The sequence below is a fragment of the Penaeus monodon genome, chromosome 2 (assembly GCF_015228065.2).
Source record: "Penaeus monodon isolate SGIC_2016 chromosome 2, NSTDA_Pmon_1, whole genome shotgun sequence".
NCBI classification, from domain to species: Eukaryota; Metazoa; Arthropoda; class Malacostraca; order Decapoda; family Penaeidae; genus Penaeus; species Penaeus monodon.
This window is the reverse complement of record NC_051387.1, coordinates 2,898,546-2,914,423: the sequence shown is the minus strand read 5'-3', so window position 1 is coordinate 2,914,423 and position 15,878 is coordinate 2,898,546. Positions and strand designations below refer to the sequence as shown.

Sequence of the window (15,878 nt, the reverse complement as noted above, 5' to 3'; positions counted from 1 at the left end):
ATTGATTTTTTTTTTTATATGGTAAGTTTTGCACTAGGGACCACCCATAAAATCATCAGATCTTATACAAGTTGGCTCAGGGTACAATTACCATTGTCTTCCACTTCCCTGAATAAACTCTGATTGACCTACAAAAGGTCACTGCCCTGTTGTTTTGATAGGAAGATGATAATAATTTTGATAATTATTTAAATAATTGTACCAAACCATGAGTGGTTTGCATATTCTTAAACTATGATGCCTCCATAGAATAAGTTTAATCAACCTGGATTCTGAGAGTAAAAACATATGAACATCTCTTGAGTCAATGTGTATTTTTCCTGACAAAGGAGGGTACAGCAGGTCTATACTCAACTGCATCCCCCACATTACAAGAGTATATTTTGTGTTTTTTCTGTATGCACAACCCTTGCAAACTATTATCTTTTGTGGAAAATCCTGACCATTTTTTAAGTGTCTGGGGAGTGAGAGATGGCTGCTAATGTCTTCTGCATACTAAGTAGTCAATCAAAACAACTCGTTAAAAACTTGGCTCACCGAAGGATGTAAGCAGCCGTTGCCACAAAGTCTCCTCCATCAGCAACAAGGATAGCATCAGACGGAAGCAGTTCCTCAAGCTCCATAAACACTTTCATCGGGTTTAGATGCATCTCGGGTATTTCTTCAGACATCTGTAAAGGAAAGTTTTCTTACTAAGTCCATGAATACACCTCAAAAGCATCAAGTTTCAGTTCACTTCTAATGTCCCTAAACCCTTTTAGCATAAAAAAAAAAAAAAAAAAAAAAAAAAAAAAAAAAAAAAAAAAAAAAAAAACATTACATATAAAAACATATAAAACAGACATCTGTCAAAAGTAAAACGCTACTTGCCACTAAGGCTCAAATATTCACATCACAGTAAACATTCCCATAGAATAATACCTTCTTATTTGTTATTTCTTTAGCTTCATCCCTTTCTCTGAGAGTGGAGATCCATTCCGGGTCACAGTTATATCCAGTTAAACCAGCTGCAAGGTCTCTCATGAATGTTCCAACATCACCCAGAACAGCAACAGCTGGCTTCCAGAACATGTCAGCATTCTGTAAGCACAGGAGGACTTTTACAGAGCCTATTTTAAAAGATCATTATATAAGTAAAAGGAATGCATGACTTATGTAAATCTAGTGAAGCAAATCAGAAAAGCTAAATATAAATCAATAATCTTCCAGTTTTCACAATTCCTTCTTTGATTATTTTTCTCACATTCATAAATATACCTCATGAACATTCACTTTATCTGGTAAATATTTGACACATGGATTTAAAATTTAATGAACTTTTGCCAACACATAGTTCACCTTTTCTCAAATAACTTTCTCAGTGATTTCCATGAACCACAATTCTTTCTACTAAAATTATCACCATTAAGTACCCAGTTAAATTTAAATGAAAAGACAAACCTTGTATAGTTGTTCCTTGTTCCTGTTAACAGCAATAATTTTGGCTTTACGTCCCAGGGTCCTTCCATAAGACAGCCTGAAGTCGCACACTGCACCAGCCAAGATAATGACATCTGCTTCCTTCAATGCATCGCGTCTTCTCTGGCGCATCTGAATGTCGCTCTTCTGACCTACATATAGCAATGAGGTGATCACATTTATATTTCATAAAATAAAGAGAGTATTAATCAAATGGTCTTTGCACAGGCATTTCAAAGAGTGAGCATCTAATATTCTATAGAATTCATGGGTAGTACAGAAAGAAAGAAAGAAAAAATCAAAATCAGTTAAGCTACTAATTTTTCGTACCTAAAAGCCCACGGGACATGCCTCCAAGGAAGCAAGGGATCCCAAGGGTTTTCAAAGAACGCTGTAGATCTTCAGCTGGCGTTGGTGGGAGAGTTGCCTGACTTCCAAGCACAATAACTGGCTTCTTTGCCTTGGAAACTATGGACACACACTGCTGAACTGTAAATCCATGTACAAACATGAGTTAAAACTCGAACATATGTATATGTTGAAGCAGATTTCAAATAAAACTCATCTTCTAATTGATAACTCACCCAAATCATGGTTGGCAAAAGGAATGTTAACCCTGAGAGGCTTGGTGTCCTGAGGATCCCATGCTCCAGCAAAGAGATTGTCAAGGTAGTTACCAAGGTACCTGCAAAAAAAAAAGTAAATATCCTTTTAAATTAACCTTCCACAATATATCAACTTTAGCCAGTGATATCAAATTCAAAATTTTAATGGGATGTCCAATGTTCAATAATGATTCAATGTAATTATAATAATGCCATACTGGTATAAGGAAGACACAATGCAAACCAGGTTAATGATAGAGCAGGAAGGAGAGAGAGAGATTCATGGACTAACACAAAATACAAATGTGAACCTGAACAAGAAATGCAACATTCACTGGCTTCAACAGACTGCAATTTGTTGTCCAAAGTAAAATACTTGATCAAGACTATGAGTACTAGAAGGCATCATTATTCAAGAATTTCAATATTAAATGCCACAAGCTGAAAAAATCCTCAGGCATCCCATAGGAAAACAGAATAAAGTGCAGTGGAAGGAAGAGCAAAACCATAACCCAAGGCTGTAAATCATTCAGCAGGGGTGTAATCATCATAGCCATAGTAAGAAGTGTTGGCAACTCCAACTGACATTGAAATTTGAAACCAAAATAGCTTAACTGGTCTAAACCAGTTACAAGTACTGTCACATTCAGTGTTTAAATTCTAACCAGGCTTTTAGGTGAGCTGGTACATCTTGAAATGAGTAGCAAAGATTTTTTTTTTACATATACTAGACATAAAAAAAAGAAAAGCGGCTAATCTAAAGTGAACTTGATATTTACAAAGAAGTAACATTGCCAGGAACATGACTGTCAACATAAACTGCAACAATTTAATGGAATATAAACACTTGACACAAAGTGTAATAACATACTAAAGAAGATAATTACAAAAAGCCCAATTGTTTAACATACATTAAATAGGAAGATTATAAACTCATTAACAAGCACAAGACGTGACAAGTAGTGTAAGAAAAGGCTGATAATGATTATCATGTGTTTCTTATTACAGTGTTTTCACAGAGTAGCTGCTAATTAGACATGATTTCAAACTGGATTTAAAGCTACCTAGAATACCTTTTGGCTTGATTTTGGGAGAAATATTATTGAAAATAACTGCTCCATGATAAATGACATGGCTTTGGAACTGGAAAGATGAAACCATTTCTCACGGAATAGGCATCGTTTGCAGTGTTAAAAAAGTTTAAGGAATTATATTCAATTGAGGATTATTGGTGTATCATTACTTACAAAATTGGCCTTTTAACCATTTTGCTTGGATGGTTTAAATGACGTGTGTTGCTCATGCAAAGGCATTCACCCATGAGCAGTAACTTTGAATTATCATCCTGAGAGTCTCTTATGTACTACAGTTTCTTCCTCACTCACACTCACTCACTCACTCACTCACTCACTCACTCACTCACTCACTCACTCACTCACTCACTCACACACACACACACACACAAAGTTGTAAGGAAAGATTTGATGAAGCCTAAAGTTCATTTCATGAAAAACTAAAGTAAACTCTCTCTCTCTCCCCTCTCTCTCTCTCTCCCCTCTCTCTCCCCTCTCTCTCTCTCTCTCTCTCTCTCTCTCTCTCTCTCTCTCTCTCTCTCTCTCCTCTCTCTCTCTCTCTCTCTCTCTCTCTCTATATATATATATATATATATATATATATATATATATATATATATATATATATATATATATATATATATATATATATATATATATATGTCTCTCTCTCTCTCTCTCTCTCTCTCTCTCTCTCTCTCTCTCTCTCTCTCTCTCTCTCTCTCTCTCTCTCTCTCTCTCTCAGAGTCTAAAAAATAGAGCCAGAACAGAATACAGGAACCACTCGGCAGCAACTAAAACGAAATGGAATTATGACACCAATGTTGGCGTCACATTATATTCCACTGGCTTCATGACACCGAAACCAGCATTACCGTATAAAACAAGTTAAAGAAATAATTGAAAATAATCATGCAAATAGTAATGCAAATAATTACATATTACTCTGGTTGCCATGATGCCTTCTCTTAGATGCTGATTTTATGATAATGGCATTGTAAAGTTTGGAATATCTTAGGACTGGGAATATGGTAAGGGGGAGGTACAATTTAGTATAATCTTCATGTATAAGTTGATATCACATTATGATATGGATGCTTGTGTTCAATCTATTTAATATCCATTGTGACATATCCAACATCACATTAAGACATGAATAATAGTGTTTAATTCATATTTAACATTCATTTGGCACCTCCCTCCATTTGCAAGTCTCTCTCACTTAAATGCATTCTCATTCAACCATAAAAACCCAAATATCACAGGAAAAAATCTTGTTCTGCATCACCTACCAGTTCACAATCTTCTGCATGAAGGACTTGCCCTCGCCTTTGACACCAATCTCCTTTGCAACCATGTGGTATGGATACAACACATCAATGGGAAATTCAATAAACACTGGACCTGGAAGTATAAAATAAAATAAAGCTCCTGTTATTTGTATGAAGGGAAACTATATGAAAATATCTAAACTGAGAAGGCATGTTGAAAACTTAAATAATTTTGAAGAAAATGTTAATAATGATGAATAACTGGGAAAGTCAGAAGGAGACATACCTCTTTCCCACAAGATCCTTACCTGGCGTTCCACTCTGGGCCTCTTGCAAAGCTCGCCGGACGACTGGCACGATATCTCTTACTGAGGTGACAGTTGCACAGTACTTGCACAGAGGCTTAAAGAGTGACATCTGATCTATATCCTGAAGAGCTCCTCGGCCCTTCAAGATAGAGGCAGCAGCTCCACCTAGTAAAGTAAATCTACATGAATTTGTGAGTATATAAATACATATACAGACACTCCTAGACTTAAAAAAGAGGATAGGTTCTTGGTGCTTGTCTCCAAGTCCAAATGTATTTAAATCCATCATTACTCTTGGCAATACTGAATACTGTATACTGCTTCATAACAATAAATGAATAAACAAAATAAATTAATTTAAGAAAAAGGTTATTCAAAACATCTACATTCTAGTAAAGCTCAATTACTTCCAAACCAAGATAATAGTGAAAAATAAGATAGAAATTGGGGAATCTTTTTTCTATAATATAGATAAACATAATAGTCACTCTTTAATTTCCATAAAACCACAGATGAATTATAAAGTATACCAAATCATACCAATTTTGGAAGCTTATGATATTCAAGGAAGCCTGATATTAATATATGGCCAGCTAGGTAAATGACATAACCTGATTTAGAAACCCATAATGAATTATGGATAAAGATAGTTAAGAAAATAAATCTAAAGTTTAAATAAATAGTTTTCAATGAATCTGCAGTATACATGGCACTCTACACCTACAGTACAGGAGAAATTAATAGATTACTATTGTAAAACCTAGAATAATTTACAACTAAGTTAAAAACCTGATACAAAGACATTCATTCAACATTTTCATTAAAAAATGGGAGATGAGAACATCAAATCTGATGTTATATTTCATTCTAAATAAAGCATAAATCAATATTTTACCAATTAGCAGAACAGGACTCTCTGCCATCTGAGCATTCTTTACAGCTGTAACAGTATTGGTTAGTCCAGGGCCAGCGGTAACAGCTGCTACGCCAACAGTGCCAGACATACGGGCAACAGCATCGGCAGCAAATACTGTCGAAACCTGTAATGGAAAGTATCAAAATATATATAAATTTCCAATGTACCTTCTTCTTTGTCTTAATATGACAAAAAGAGAGATTTTATGTTAACTATTCCTTAGCTTTAGCTTCACTATCTTCATTGTTGCATGACCCAACTTACCTCATGTCGTGTGTCAACGATGCGTATTCCAAGCTTTTCTGATGCAACGAGGATGGGCGAGATGTGACCACCAGGTAAAGTAAAGATGTAACGTATTCCATGAGATTTTAAAACTTCTGCCACAAGTTCACCTCCATGGCGTTTACTCTCTTTATCAACCTAAAACAACAAAATCACTTGACAATACTATATTTCACATGGAAAATTAAAAGGCAAGCATATCTAAAAGGGAAAACAGGTCAAAATATATTGGTTTAAGATTCATGCCTCTTAACTCAGAAACAAAAATTTTCCATTATTCATATTTTCTCTTTTACTATATAACAATTTAAGACTCTGAACATACAGATACAAAATTTCCGCAAAACAAATCATCTATAAGTCATAATATATTTTGCTCAATATCATCAGGCCAACTCAACAATGAAAGGATGCACTTTATATATAGTAATTCATTAGTGTGCGAATACCCCATTGCTGCACGAGATCTTACCCCTTAAGGGTTAAAACAATGAAAAATCATTCACTTCAAAGAAATCAGCCCATCACCGTCTACTAACCTTGTGCGTCCAGATGAAGGGGAGGTGGAAGTAAGAGAGTACCGCTCCGATGCCAAACCCTATCACAGCCGTAGATGTGAAAAGGGTTATGTAGGCCACCATCTGGTCATCCATCTTGACTCTTGTCCAAGTGCTAAAGTAATCACTCATGCTGAAAGAATATAAGATGTAAGCATGAGGCAGAAAAATCAATAATACTAAAACTTCAAAGATAACATATAGGTTATCAATATTATTTATATGTTTTCTAGGTTGAATTATTAATCTGCACTTCCTTACTTAAATGAACTGATGCTCAATAAAAAAAGGAGTGTTTACTTTAATGTCTGTAAATAAAAGAGTAAAATCAACTGCAACTAAAGGTAACCCTTCAAATTCAATATCCTACTCATGTCTATATTAAATCATCTAACCATAACATGAAAATAAATATTATATATATAATGAATACTCCTTTTTCTCTACACACACAACTAGCAAAAATTGATATTTCCTGTCAGAAAAACAAATATTTTTTTGAAAGCATGTGACACCCCATACAAGTGAAAGAAATTGGCCAAGAAGAAAAAAAACTACTAAGCACCCAACTAAATGCTAAAGATGTTTACTCTCTATATACTACACTGAAAATTGTGACTTTAAATGCCAGCTAATCACTTTCACAGTTCTTTATCTCTTTGTAAAAGGTGTTACCAATTTTTGTTACTTGATATTTCCACTTTTTCGGCAGAAACATCAACTGATGCAAGCCACCCACTGCATATCATTATTAGTCATGAAATTATATTAGTCATGAAGATAGAATATATACCAAATTAGTAGGAAATTACATCACAAACCAAACAGTTAGTTCATATTAATGGGGCTTCTACACAATACTTTGTGGACAAGCTCTACCTATTCTAGTAGTAGGCTAAGAAATCCCAAAGTCATAAAGTTTTACTATCACATAATAAATATTATATAGAATAGCTGTTAAAAAACACTTTGAAATAAAAGAAAGAAAAATACAAATATCCTCATCCCTGTTCTACAAACCAAACTCATGCAGTCTCTTGTGTGGATCAAGAACCAGGGACCTCCCCATGCTGATTGAAAGTTCACTGAGATAAGATATGTTTTAGTTTTATCTATCTTCTCCCCAGTCCAGATAATGGCTAACCATTCATTAATGCTTATAAAGATAGGGCTCCTTACCATACAGAAAGTACTCATAGTAATAGTACTCATAGTGGTCCTTAAATGATAATATATTCATATAAAGCACTGCAGTATACTTCAATAATGCAATTTTTTCTTGTTTCTGGTACTTCCATACTCAAACAAAGCACTAATAGCAAATGCCACTACAGCTTAACAAAAGATCTTCTCCAAAGTCAAATAACTGCCTTCTCATAATCTATGCCTACAGCATCTTTCCAAATCGGACTTTCTCCTCTTAATTATACTTAATATGTTCCATCCAAATGACAGTTGACACAAAATCTAACATCCAACACAAGAGTGGCACACTGTCAAGTATTTGCCATATGCAAAGGCCAACACACCTTCACTGCTTACTAGCACTGTTTTTCACCTTAAAGTTTTGACTGATTATTTAATTGCCATTAATCATGCGAGTGTTCTGCAAGCCCAATCTCACCTGGATATGTGTATTGGAGCTTTAATAGGAAGCCAATGGCAATGGGGGGCATTGTTGATTAGTGTGAGGTTAGTGGTAGACCAGTTCGAATCTTCTAAATAATTATCAAAACAAATTCTAATCAAAACAGAGAAAATACAAATAAGTCATTTTGATTTTTTAATTTCTAATTATCTACTGCAATCACTTGAGGTTAGAACATAGACAGACACAAACAAAAACAATCTTTTCAAAATTACATCTCAGTTGACGGAGTGATTTATTCTTTCTGTTTAGCCTGACGAATGCGTTTCTGGAAAGATAAAGCTTACAATGATAGGGAACACTATCTAAAAACTTGTTTAACTGTTTCTGACTGTATATTTAACTGTCTTTGACTATATCTTAAAAAAAAAAAAAAAAAAAAAAAAAAAAAAAAAAAAAAAAAAAAAAATCATTGACAAAACTGGCCAAATACAATTCTTGCCCTGTGTAGATAATATTATCATTCATATCTTTTTCTACTGCAATTTTCAATATTTTCTTCTTTATTCAAAGAGTAGGCCTTTATACCATATTTTCCAAGCTTAGTTGTTTATGGAAAACTACTAATCAAAATTCCATTAAACACCAATGTCAGCAACAGAAAATGATAAAACAAATAAAAGTATTTTTATGGTACCCTAGAATGTAAAAACAACAAACTACTTGGAAAAATATGAATAATTAATCTTTATATTAATCTATAATAAAAAAAAAATAATTAAATAAAAAATAATAATTTATAAAAAAAATTCTAGTTACACTTATGGTAATATTCGAGTAACTGAAAAGAAAAATAGCAACCAGATTCCAGTTGAAAAATAGAAGTTATCAACTTTCATTCAACTTTTCAATTGTAACACAGCTGTCATTCTGAAGAGCTTGGAGAAATATAAAGGAAAAGCCTCACAAAATCCTTGAGAATTTTCCCAAGACTAAATGGACTCGACAATGACATTTTGAGCACTGAAATGAACACATGTAGAGATAAAGAATATAAAGAAACATGCCAGACTATTGTCATACTTTTGGTTGCTCTAATCAATGAAAATATGAAGGAAGTTTCAATTTTTACAGGATTCCATTTGGCAGCAACAAGTAGTCTCTTGTAAATTTACTATTGATAGAAAAGAGAAAAATAAAGTAGATACCTCAGATTTTCAGTAACATATACTATTGCTTTTCTCAATTTTATGTTATATACATCTTAAACATGTCACAACTAAAAACGGTAAGCTTCCAGGGACTTGTAAGCTTTCAGATTTACTTGAGAAAGTTTGATGTATCAATTAAATAACTTTTGATATCAGGCTAGGTGGCCAAAAGCATTAAACATTGTTCTTCCATTCCTAGTGAGGCTGTATGTGGACTAAGAGTTCTATTGCCAGCTGAGAATGTAAGTTACAATTTATACCATTACTGATCTTCTGACAATGCCATGAAATATTCTTCACAAGAAAAAAAAATGAAGAAAAATCAAAATAAGAAATAAAAATTGTATGTGTTCCTTTGGCTAGGATCACCTGGTCCAAATACCCTTTGTTTTTTTTTGTTTCTGTTTTTTTTATACCTTTTATAGTGCCACAACAAAATAGCCTGCCAGCTTCTACATGATCATTAAAAAAATTAATTATATGACTTCAGTAGGAATCTGTTTCTAATATCTTTTGTTTCCTTCCCCCAGTGTACTTATATTAACTGTTAGGAAAACATGTGTGCATCTGAAACTTGCCTCCCAGTGACTTGACCTCTGCATCTGTTCGCACTCTGGCAAAGTTTATCACATATATATTAATAAGAGTTACCTGATTTGTCATCCAACAGAAAACCAGTTTAAACTGTATTTTAACAAAATACATGTATGGCACATACTTTTTTCTTCTTCTTCTTAACTATAGACTGTGATAAATTTGTTTATTAAATTTATTGTTATTTCAAACTCTCATCTAAAACAATAACATCAATATGTTCATATTCATACACTACAGTCAAGAGATAGAGTGCATTAATATGAATATATCAATGCTTATGGGGTTCAGGGGTTCCCAACCTGGGGGTATATGGCCCATAGGGGGCCAACAGGGTACTTTGTGGGGGCCATGGAATAACAAGAAAATTATGACATTGACTTAAACTGAATTTTGTCTCACCTACAGTACCTTCATATAATAATTATGTCTCACACATCAATAAACTGGGATTTTTCCATAAAGTGTTCTTGTCCTAGAGATATTGGCACCATTACACTATTCATAACTAGCAATGATTGAAGCTGAAAAGATAGTCACTGAACGGGGCCATGGCGATTATCATATATTGGTTGGGGGCCACTCAATGGACAAGGTTGGGAACCAATTTTAAAGATAAGTTTAGATTAACAAAACATTTAATAAACATATTTACGGGTAATTGGTCTGAGAATACCTTTGGATGTGCATACCCTCACTTGCATTTCTTCAGTTAACTTCTACTCGATTATTCATGGAAAGCTAATCGTATTTAGATTTGCGCATGAAAACTTTTTCAACACTTTGCATGTTCTAAAATATCTGTCATTCAGTGCATAAGCCAATTTCAAGTCTAAGCTCATGGGATATTTGTTACTGAGAGTGACGCTCCTTCCAGAGGCGAAGTCCCAATACCAGGGTATTATGTGAACCAGAAATCCAAACCTAAACTTTACTACCCTCTATTTATTCCCTTGACAGTACCCCTTTGTTAGCACTTCATACCAACTTAGAGAAAGCGCGGCATTAGGAACTCTGACTGCGAGAGGGTGTTGTGGACTTTGTCTCTGAGCGGCAATATGTAGTGTCTCATTCCATCATTTCACGGTAAATACGAGGCTGAGGCAGTTGTACCCATGTTGTTTATGACTCTATTTCTTTTGTTCTATAAGATGACGGTGTCCGTTTCCCTCTAAGCCTGCACGTCACTCTCGGTAACATTAACCTCTTATGGGAGTTAACTGGAACTTTTAAATAGTTTAAGAGAACTATGCAAATAATATACAGTTATGTGATTAACATTTCTTTCTCCGATAATCAAAATTTGACCTTTTCTTGAACTTTCATTACTGGAAATCATCTCCATCCTAATAACCCCATGTTATGCAGTTTACGAATGATGTGACCACTCACTCACACAATGATACCTCAACCCATTCACACTCAGTCAGTAAGTGATATAAAAAAACAACAACTTTACCCAGAAATGCCCCAAAATCTTCACCAATACCCCCATTTACCAAGTTCCAAAGCCGCCGTTGAAATTTGCGCAGGCTGTCCCACGAAAGCCTTTTTGACAGCGAGAACCACACTCATGAGGGGACTGGGACTGTGAGACGGCGTGAGATGGCCAGAGATAAAGCAATTCGGACCATAATACACCGGTCACCGTGCTATCAGGCGGGGGTCAAAGGTCGGCCTCGCTGGTCAGCTGATCTGGAGGTCTTGTCCGATCGCCTTCGTTTTCGGTTTTGGCTTCGGTTGCAGTTATTCGATTCTTTTTATGTATTGTGATGGATTATTTACAGAGCTAAGGTGTGGTTTTGGTAGGTTATGATGTTAATCTTAATGGAATTGTGCATCGTGTTAGCTGGAGTTGTGTTAATCGTATATAAATGAGAAAATCGTTCTAAAATTTATTCATACATTAATTTCAAAGTTCTTTTTTTCACACGTTAATGACAGCCATACACACGGAATACTATTGAATATATTTCCATTATTCAACAGATACGATTATAAAATATGATATTCAATCAGGAATCAATTGACACGTTGCTAGGGCGGTTGCTAAGGACGCTTTCCCGGGCGGTCATACAACACGTATATCGACCCTTATCTTAAAAAAAAAAAACTAAGCTTCATAAATGTCCCTCAAACTAAATACTGTTCTTAATCAATCGCATATATAGCATAGAGTACTCACTTGGCCCTGGTATTGCCTTACGTGCGGACAGTCCAATAGGCCTACCCAGCCTACTGCTGAAACCGGCTCCCCACTAGCTTTCTATCAAGTCATTTTTAGTCCCGTCACGGACACGTATGGTGTCGTACTGTTTGTTTTGTGGGGGGTTTATTTATAATTTTAAGTGCCTGTATTATGAAAACGTTATCAGATATGGAAAACATATTTTATTTATGTGATGGTTAAATAAATATTTTTTTAGGTTCACAGGTTGTAATGATGGTCTGTACTCAAAATCCTTTCCTTGTTTAAATGACACATGGCATTCCTAGCTGGTGCGTTATACATATGTATCTTGCGTAGCCTAACGAAGAGTAAAGCGCAATTACTGCCTTTTCTTTAATAAGCAGACATATTTAACGATCTTTCAGCCCCTCCCCCCAAAGAAAAAAATATATATATAAAATAAATAAATAAATAAATAATAATAATAATAAAATAATAATAATACTGATTCTACACATCACATTGGCATCTAGTGCTTAAATTGTAAACAAAAAATACTAATCTTTTGTGCTGTCTTCAGAGCCACATTTGATTTATGCATTTACATGAAAAATATTAATGAAACCCGTAATGCCACAACAAATGTTACCTTGTTATCCTAATAAAATATAATACGAATGTAGGAATCATTGAAGCTTTTTCCATACTTTTTAAATTGCTTTCATAAGAAAGAATGGGAAGCATCGCACGCTTTCTCTCGATGACTATAAGATGAGCTGGGACTCATGTAAATCGAAACCACTATCCTGTATATGATACTAGTTGAAGTCACCAGTCAATAATATAGACCTTGCACTATATCTCTATCGTCAGCATGAGTCATCTTAAGCATGATTGTTTTTCACAGGGTAATGGACAGACCATCATTCAGGGGCGTTGTAAGACATTTCGGCGCCATAAGGGTTAGATCCTTTGAGGGGACCTCTATATTTTATAGCATATATGGAGTTCCTCTCCACTGGTGCTTTATGGGGTGGGGTCCATCAGACTAGCAAGCAATTTTAATTTTACGGCAATAGGTCCCTGCCTCCCCTACCCGCAGCTGTTCCCACCCTTAGTGCCTTGAAACACGAATTGCCATTGTATCCACTAGCTGCTTAGTTCACTACATGTACACACACACACTCGAACACGCGCGCGCACTCACTCACTCATTCACTCACTCACTCACTCACTCACTCACTCACACACACTCACACTCACACGCGCGCGCACTCACTCACTCATTCACTCACTCACTCACTCACTCACTCACTCACACACACACACACACACACACACACACAAAGTTATTGGTTTGTTTCTTAGTTTTATACATCATCATGCTCTGATATATTATATAATTTCAAATCATATGAACATTTCCCCTCACCCATTCCCCCTGTTAAAGCTTCTTGCCCCCTTTCTGTCCCCTCATACAACATATTCTAGATGTGCCAGCAGGACTCGAACTTTGCCAAAGGACTATGATCAGATAGCGAACATTTCAGTTATATCTATTGTTATTTCAACCACCTCTTTCCTTTATGACAAGCCCACATTTGACATTAGAGCGAATGTGCCAGACCATTGCCAAAGTAGCAACGCTATGCTGAGTGACGTTGGAGACAGCGCCCAACTATATGAGAAGAGAGTATCGTGGAACAGGTCATAAGCTTTGCCTTTTATAAAACCATGTATTGGTAATATAAATAAAGATGTTCGATACTGCCACTGGAAGAGGAAGACACTGTCTTACCGCACATCCTTTTTAATCCAAGCCTACTATTGCCCACACAATGTTCTGCTGTTTAGGACCATCCATGGAGAATGGATCTCTTTATCGACTGTTTCCATAGCGATGACCAAAAGTGTAGCCACCCACTCGCTCAGCAACATTCCTCGCACCATACATTGATAAGATCGCACGACGTGAATACCCAGTATGGACCCATCGTAATGCATTACATATACATGTGGCGTAATGCACAGTATCTGCGTACTTGTAATCAGTTCTCAGACATGTAAATATCACTATTATATCTGAACATTAGTTTCCTTTATGCGACCACAACTAATTCAGTAAATTGCAAAAGGGTTTAAATAACACAAACCCAAGTATGAATCACTCAAACATACAATACTTTTTCGCCAAAGATCTTGTAATGTCAGTTACAGATACCGCTTTATAGCCGTGCAGATAAAAGCAACATATATTTTTAACATTTCTTAAAGATACTCTGAACACAATTGTTTCGAATATGCTGGAAATACTGTGCTTCCCTTATGGTTTTCCCCGATTACTGGTGGCATCAACCGATAGATTATGCAAAAAACATAAACGTCAGGTACGCTTGCACATATTTAATATTTGCAAGCCTTATTCAGTAACACAAATACTTTATATATATATATATATATATATATATATATATATATATATATTATATATATATATATTATATATTATATATATATATATATATATATATATATATATAATGTGTGTGTGTGTGTGTGTGTGTGTGTGTGTGTGTGTGTGTGTGTGTGTGTGTGGGTGTGTGTGTGTGTGTGTGGTGTGTGTGTGTGTATGTGTGTGTGTGTGTGTGTGTGTGTGTGTGTGTGTGTGTGTGATTAGAAAATGCTTTGTTATTTTACTGCTCTAGAAGTATCAGTTGCACTGAAACCATAAGCTGGAGATATGCTAGAAAAGTGAGTTGCAGATAGACAAGAACAGTAAAAGACGATAAACTACACTCATATCACTTAAGCACAAACTAACATATGATTTTTTTTATATAGACGTCTGCTCCACATTCAAGAGTAATTTAGATTCCATAGGGCTTTAAGTAATGGACGTCATAAGGCAGGTGACTTATTTCCCCTCAAAATTAAGGACAGAATCTTTGCAGCATGTAATTTCCTCAAGAAATTTATCAGGTGCTCATCACTTAAGAATCATTGATATTAAACTGATATTAGATGTGTGGGATTTGTGAAAAATCACCTCAGTATATTGTATACATGTGTAAAACTTCCTGTCTTGTGGCTGATTAAGAAGCAGAATCGACAGTAAAAGTATGTTAACGATATATTAATGGGGAGAATTTGAGATTTCCATGAAGAATTTGTTGGTAATGAGAGAGATCCAAGTTTTGCTCATGTGTATGCTAAGTTTCAGCACAATAGTATGCTTTTGTTAATCATATTAATGATTTTTATCCCTTCTGTTGTTTTTAGTGTGTTCCTTGCCATGTTATGATTAAATTAAGTGGAGTAAGAGTTGTTGTTTTTTATTTATTATATCATTCTTGATAATAAGAGCATTGTTTTTGTAGTGAATTGTTTGTTCAGTTATTTTCATTTTCATTTTCATCATTATTCTAGTTAGTAATTTTGTAAGTATTTTTTGTTATCATTTTTTCTTCATGCCCAACATGTATAAAGGAACTTCTATATTATTGCTCCTAGTAAAACTCATCACATTATGATTATTACCATTCATCAGTTGAGTGATTACTCTGCTGTGTATTGTGGTAAACATTATTTTCTCTATTACTGCCATACAATGTGTATAACTCCAGGAGAATCATTAATAATAAAAGGGAAATCGATACTGAACAATTATAAAAAAAAAAGTAATGCACATACATTTACTATATTTTCTAATTTACAGAAGCATTCATTTAGTTTTCACCGGCCCTAATAAAATTTCATTGTTACAGAAGTAGCACTTGAATCTCCCGCACCATCACAAGGCAAAGTAAAAGATCCGAGCTTTAGGACTTTAAGAGAGAGAGAGA

The 15,878-nt window shown here is 34.9% G+C and overlaps 1 protein-coding gene across 1 annotated transcript in view; it reads right to left on the bottom strand.

Moving 5' to 3' along the window:
* LOC119580162 (2-hydroxyacyl-CoA lyase 2-like) overlaps positions 1 to 11,597 on the bottom strand; it is a 21,557-nt gene extending 9,960 nt beyond the window's left edge. The window contains exons 1-11 of the mRNA XM_037928131.1: positions 11,366 to 11,597; positions 6,456 to 6,606; positions 5,896 to 6,054; positions 5,611 to 5,755; positions 4,716 to 4,880; positions 4,429 to 4,540; positions 2,043 to 2,143; positions 1,789 to 1,947; positions 1,441 to 1,610; positions 922 to 1,080; positions 538 to 671 (exon numbers count right to left, since the gene is read on the bottom strand). Of these exons, the coding sequence (XP_037784059.1) occupies positions 538 to 671; positions 922 to 1,080; positions 1,441 to 1,610; positions 1,789 to 1,947; positions 2,043 to 2,143; positions 4,429 to 4,540; positions 4,716 to 4,880; positions 5,611 to 5,755; positions 5,896 to 6,054; positions 6,456 to 6,605 (1,454 nt within the window). The 5' untranslated portion in view covers position 6,606; positions 11,366 to 11,597. The remainder of the gene's footprint in view (positions 1 to 537; positions 672 to 921; positions 1,081 to 1,440; positions 1,611 to 1,788; positions 1,948 to 2,042; positions 2,144 to 4,428; positions 4,541 to 4,715; positions 4,881 to 5,610; positions 5,756 to 5,895; positions 6,055 to 6,455; positions 6,607 to 11,365) is intronic.
* Between the last annotated feature and the right edge of the window lie 4,281 nt (positions 11,598 to 15,878).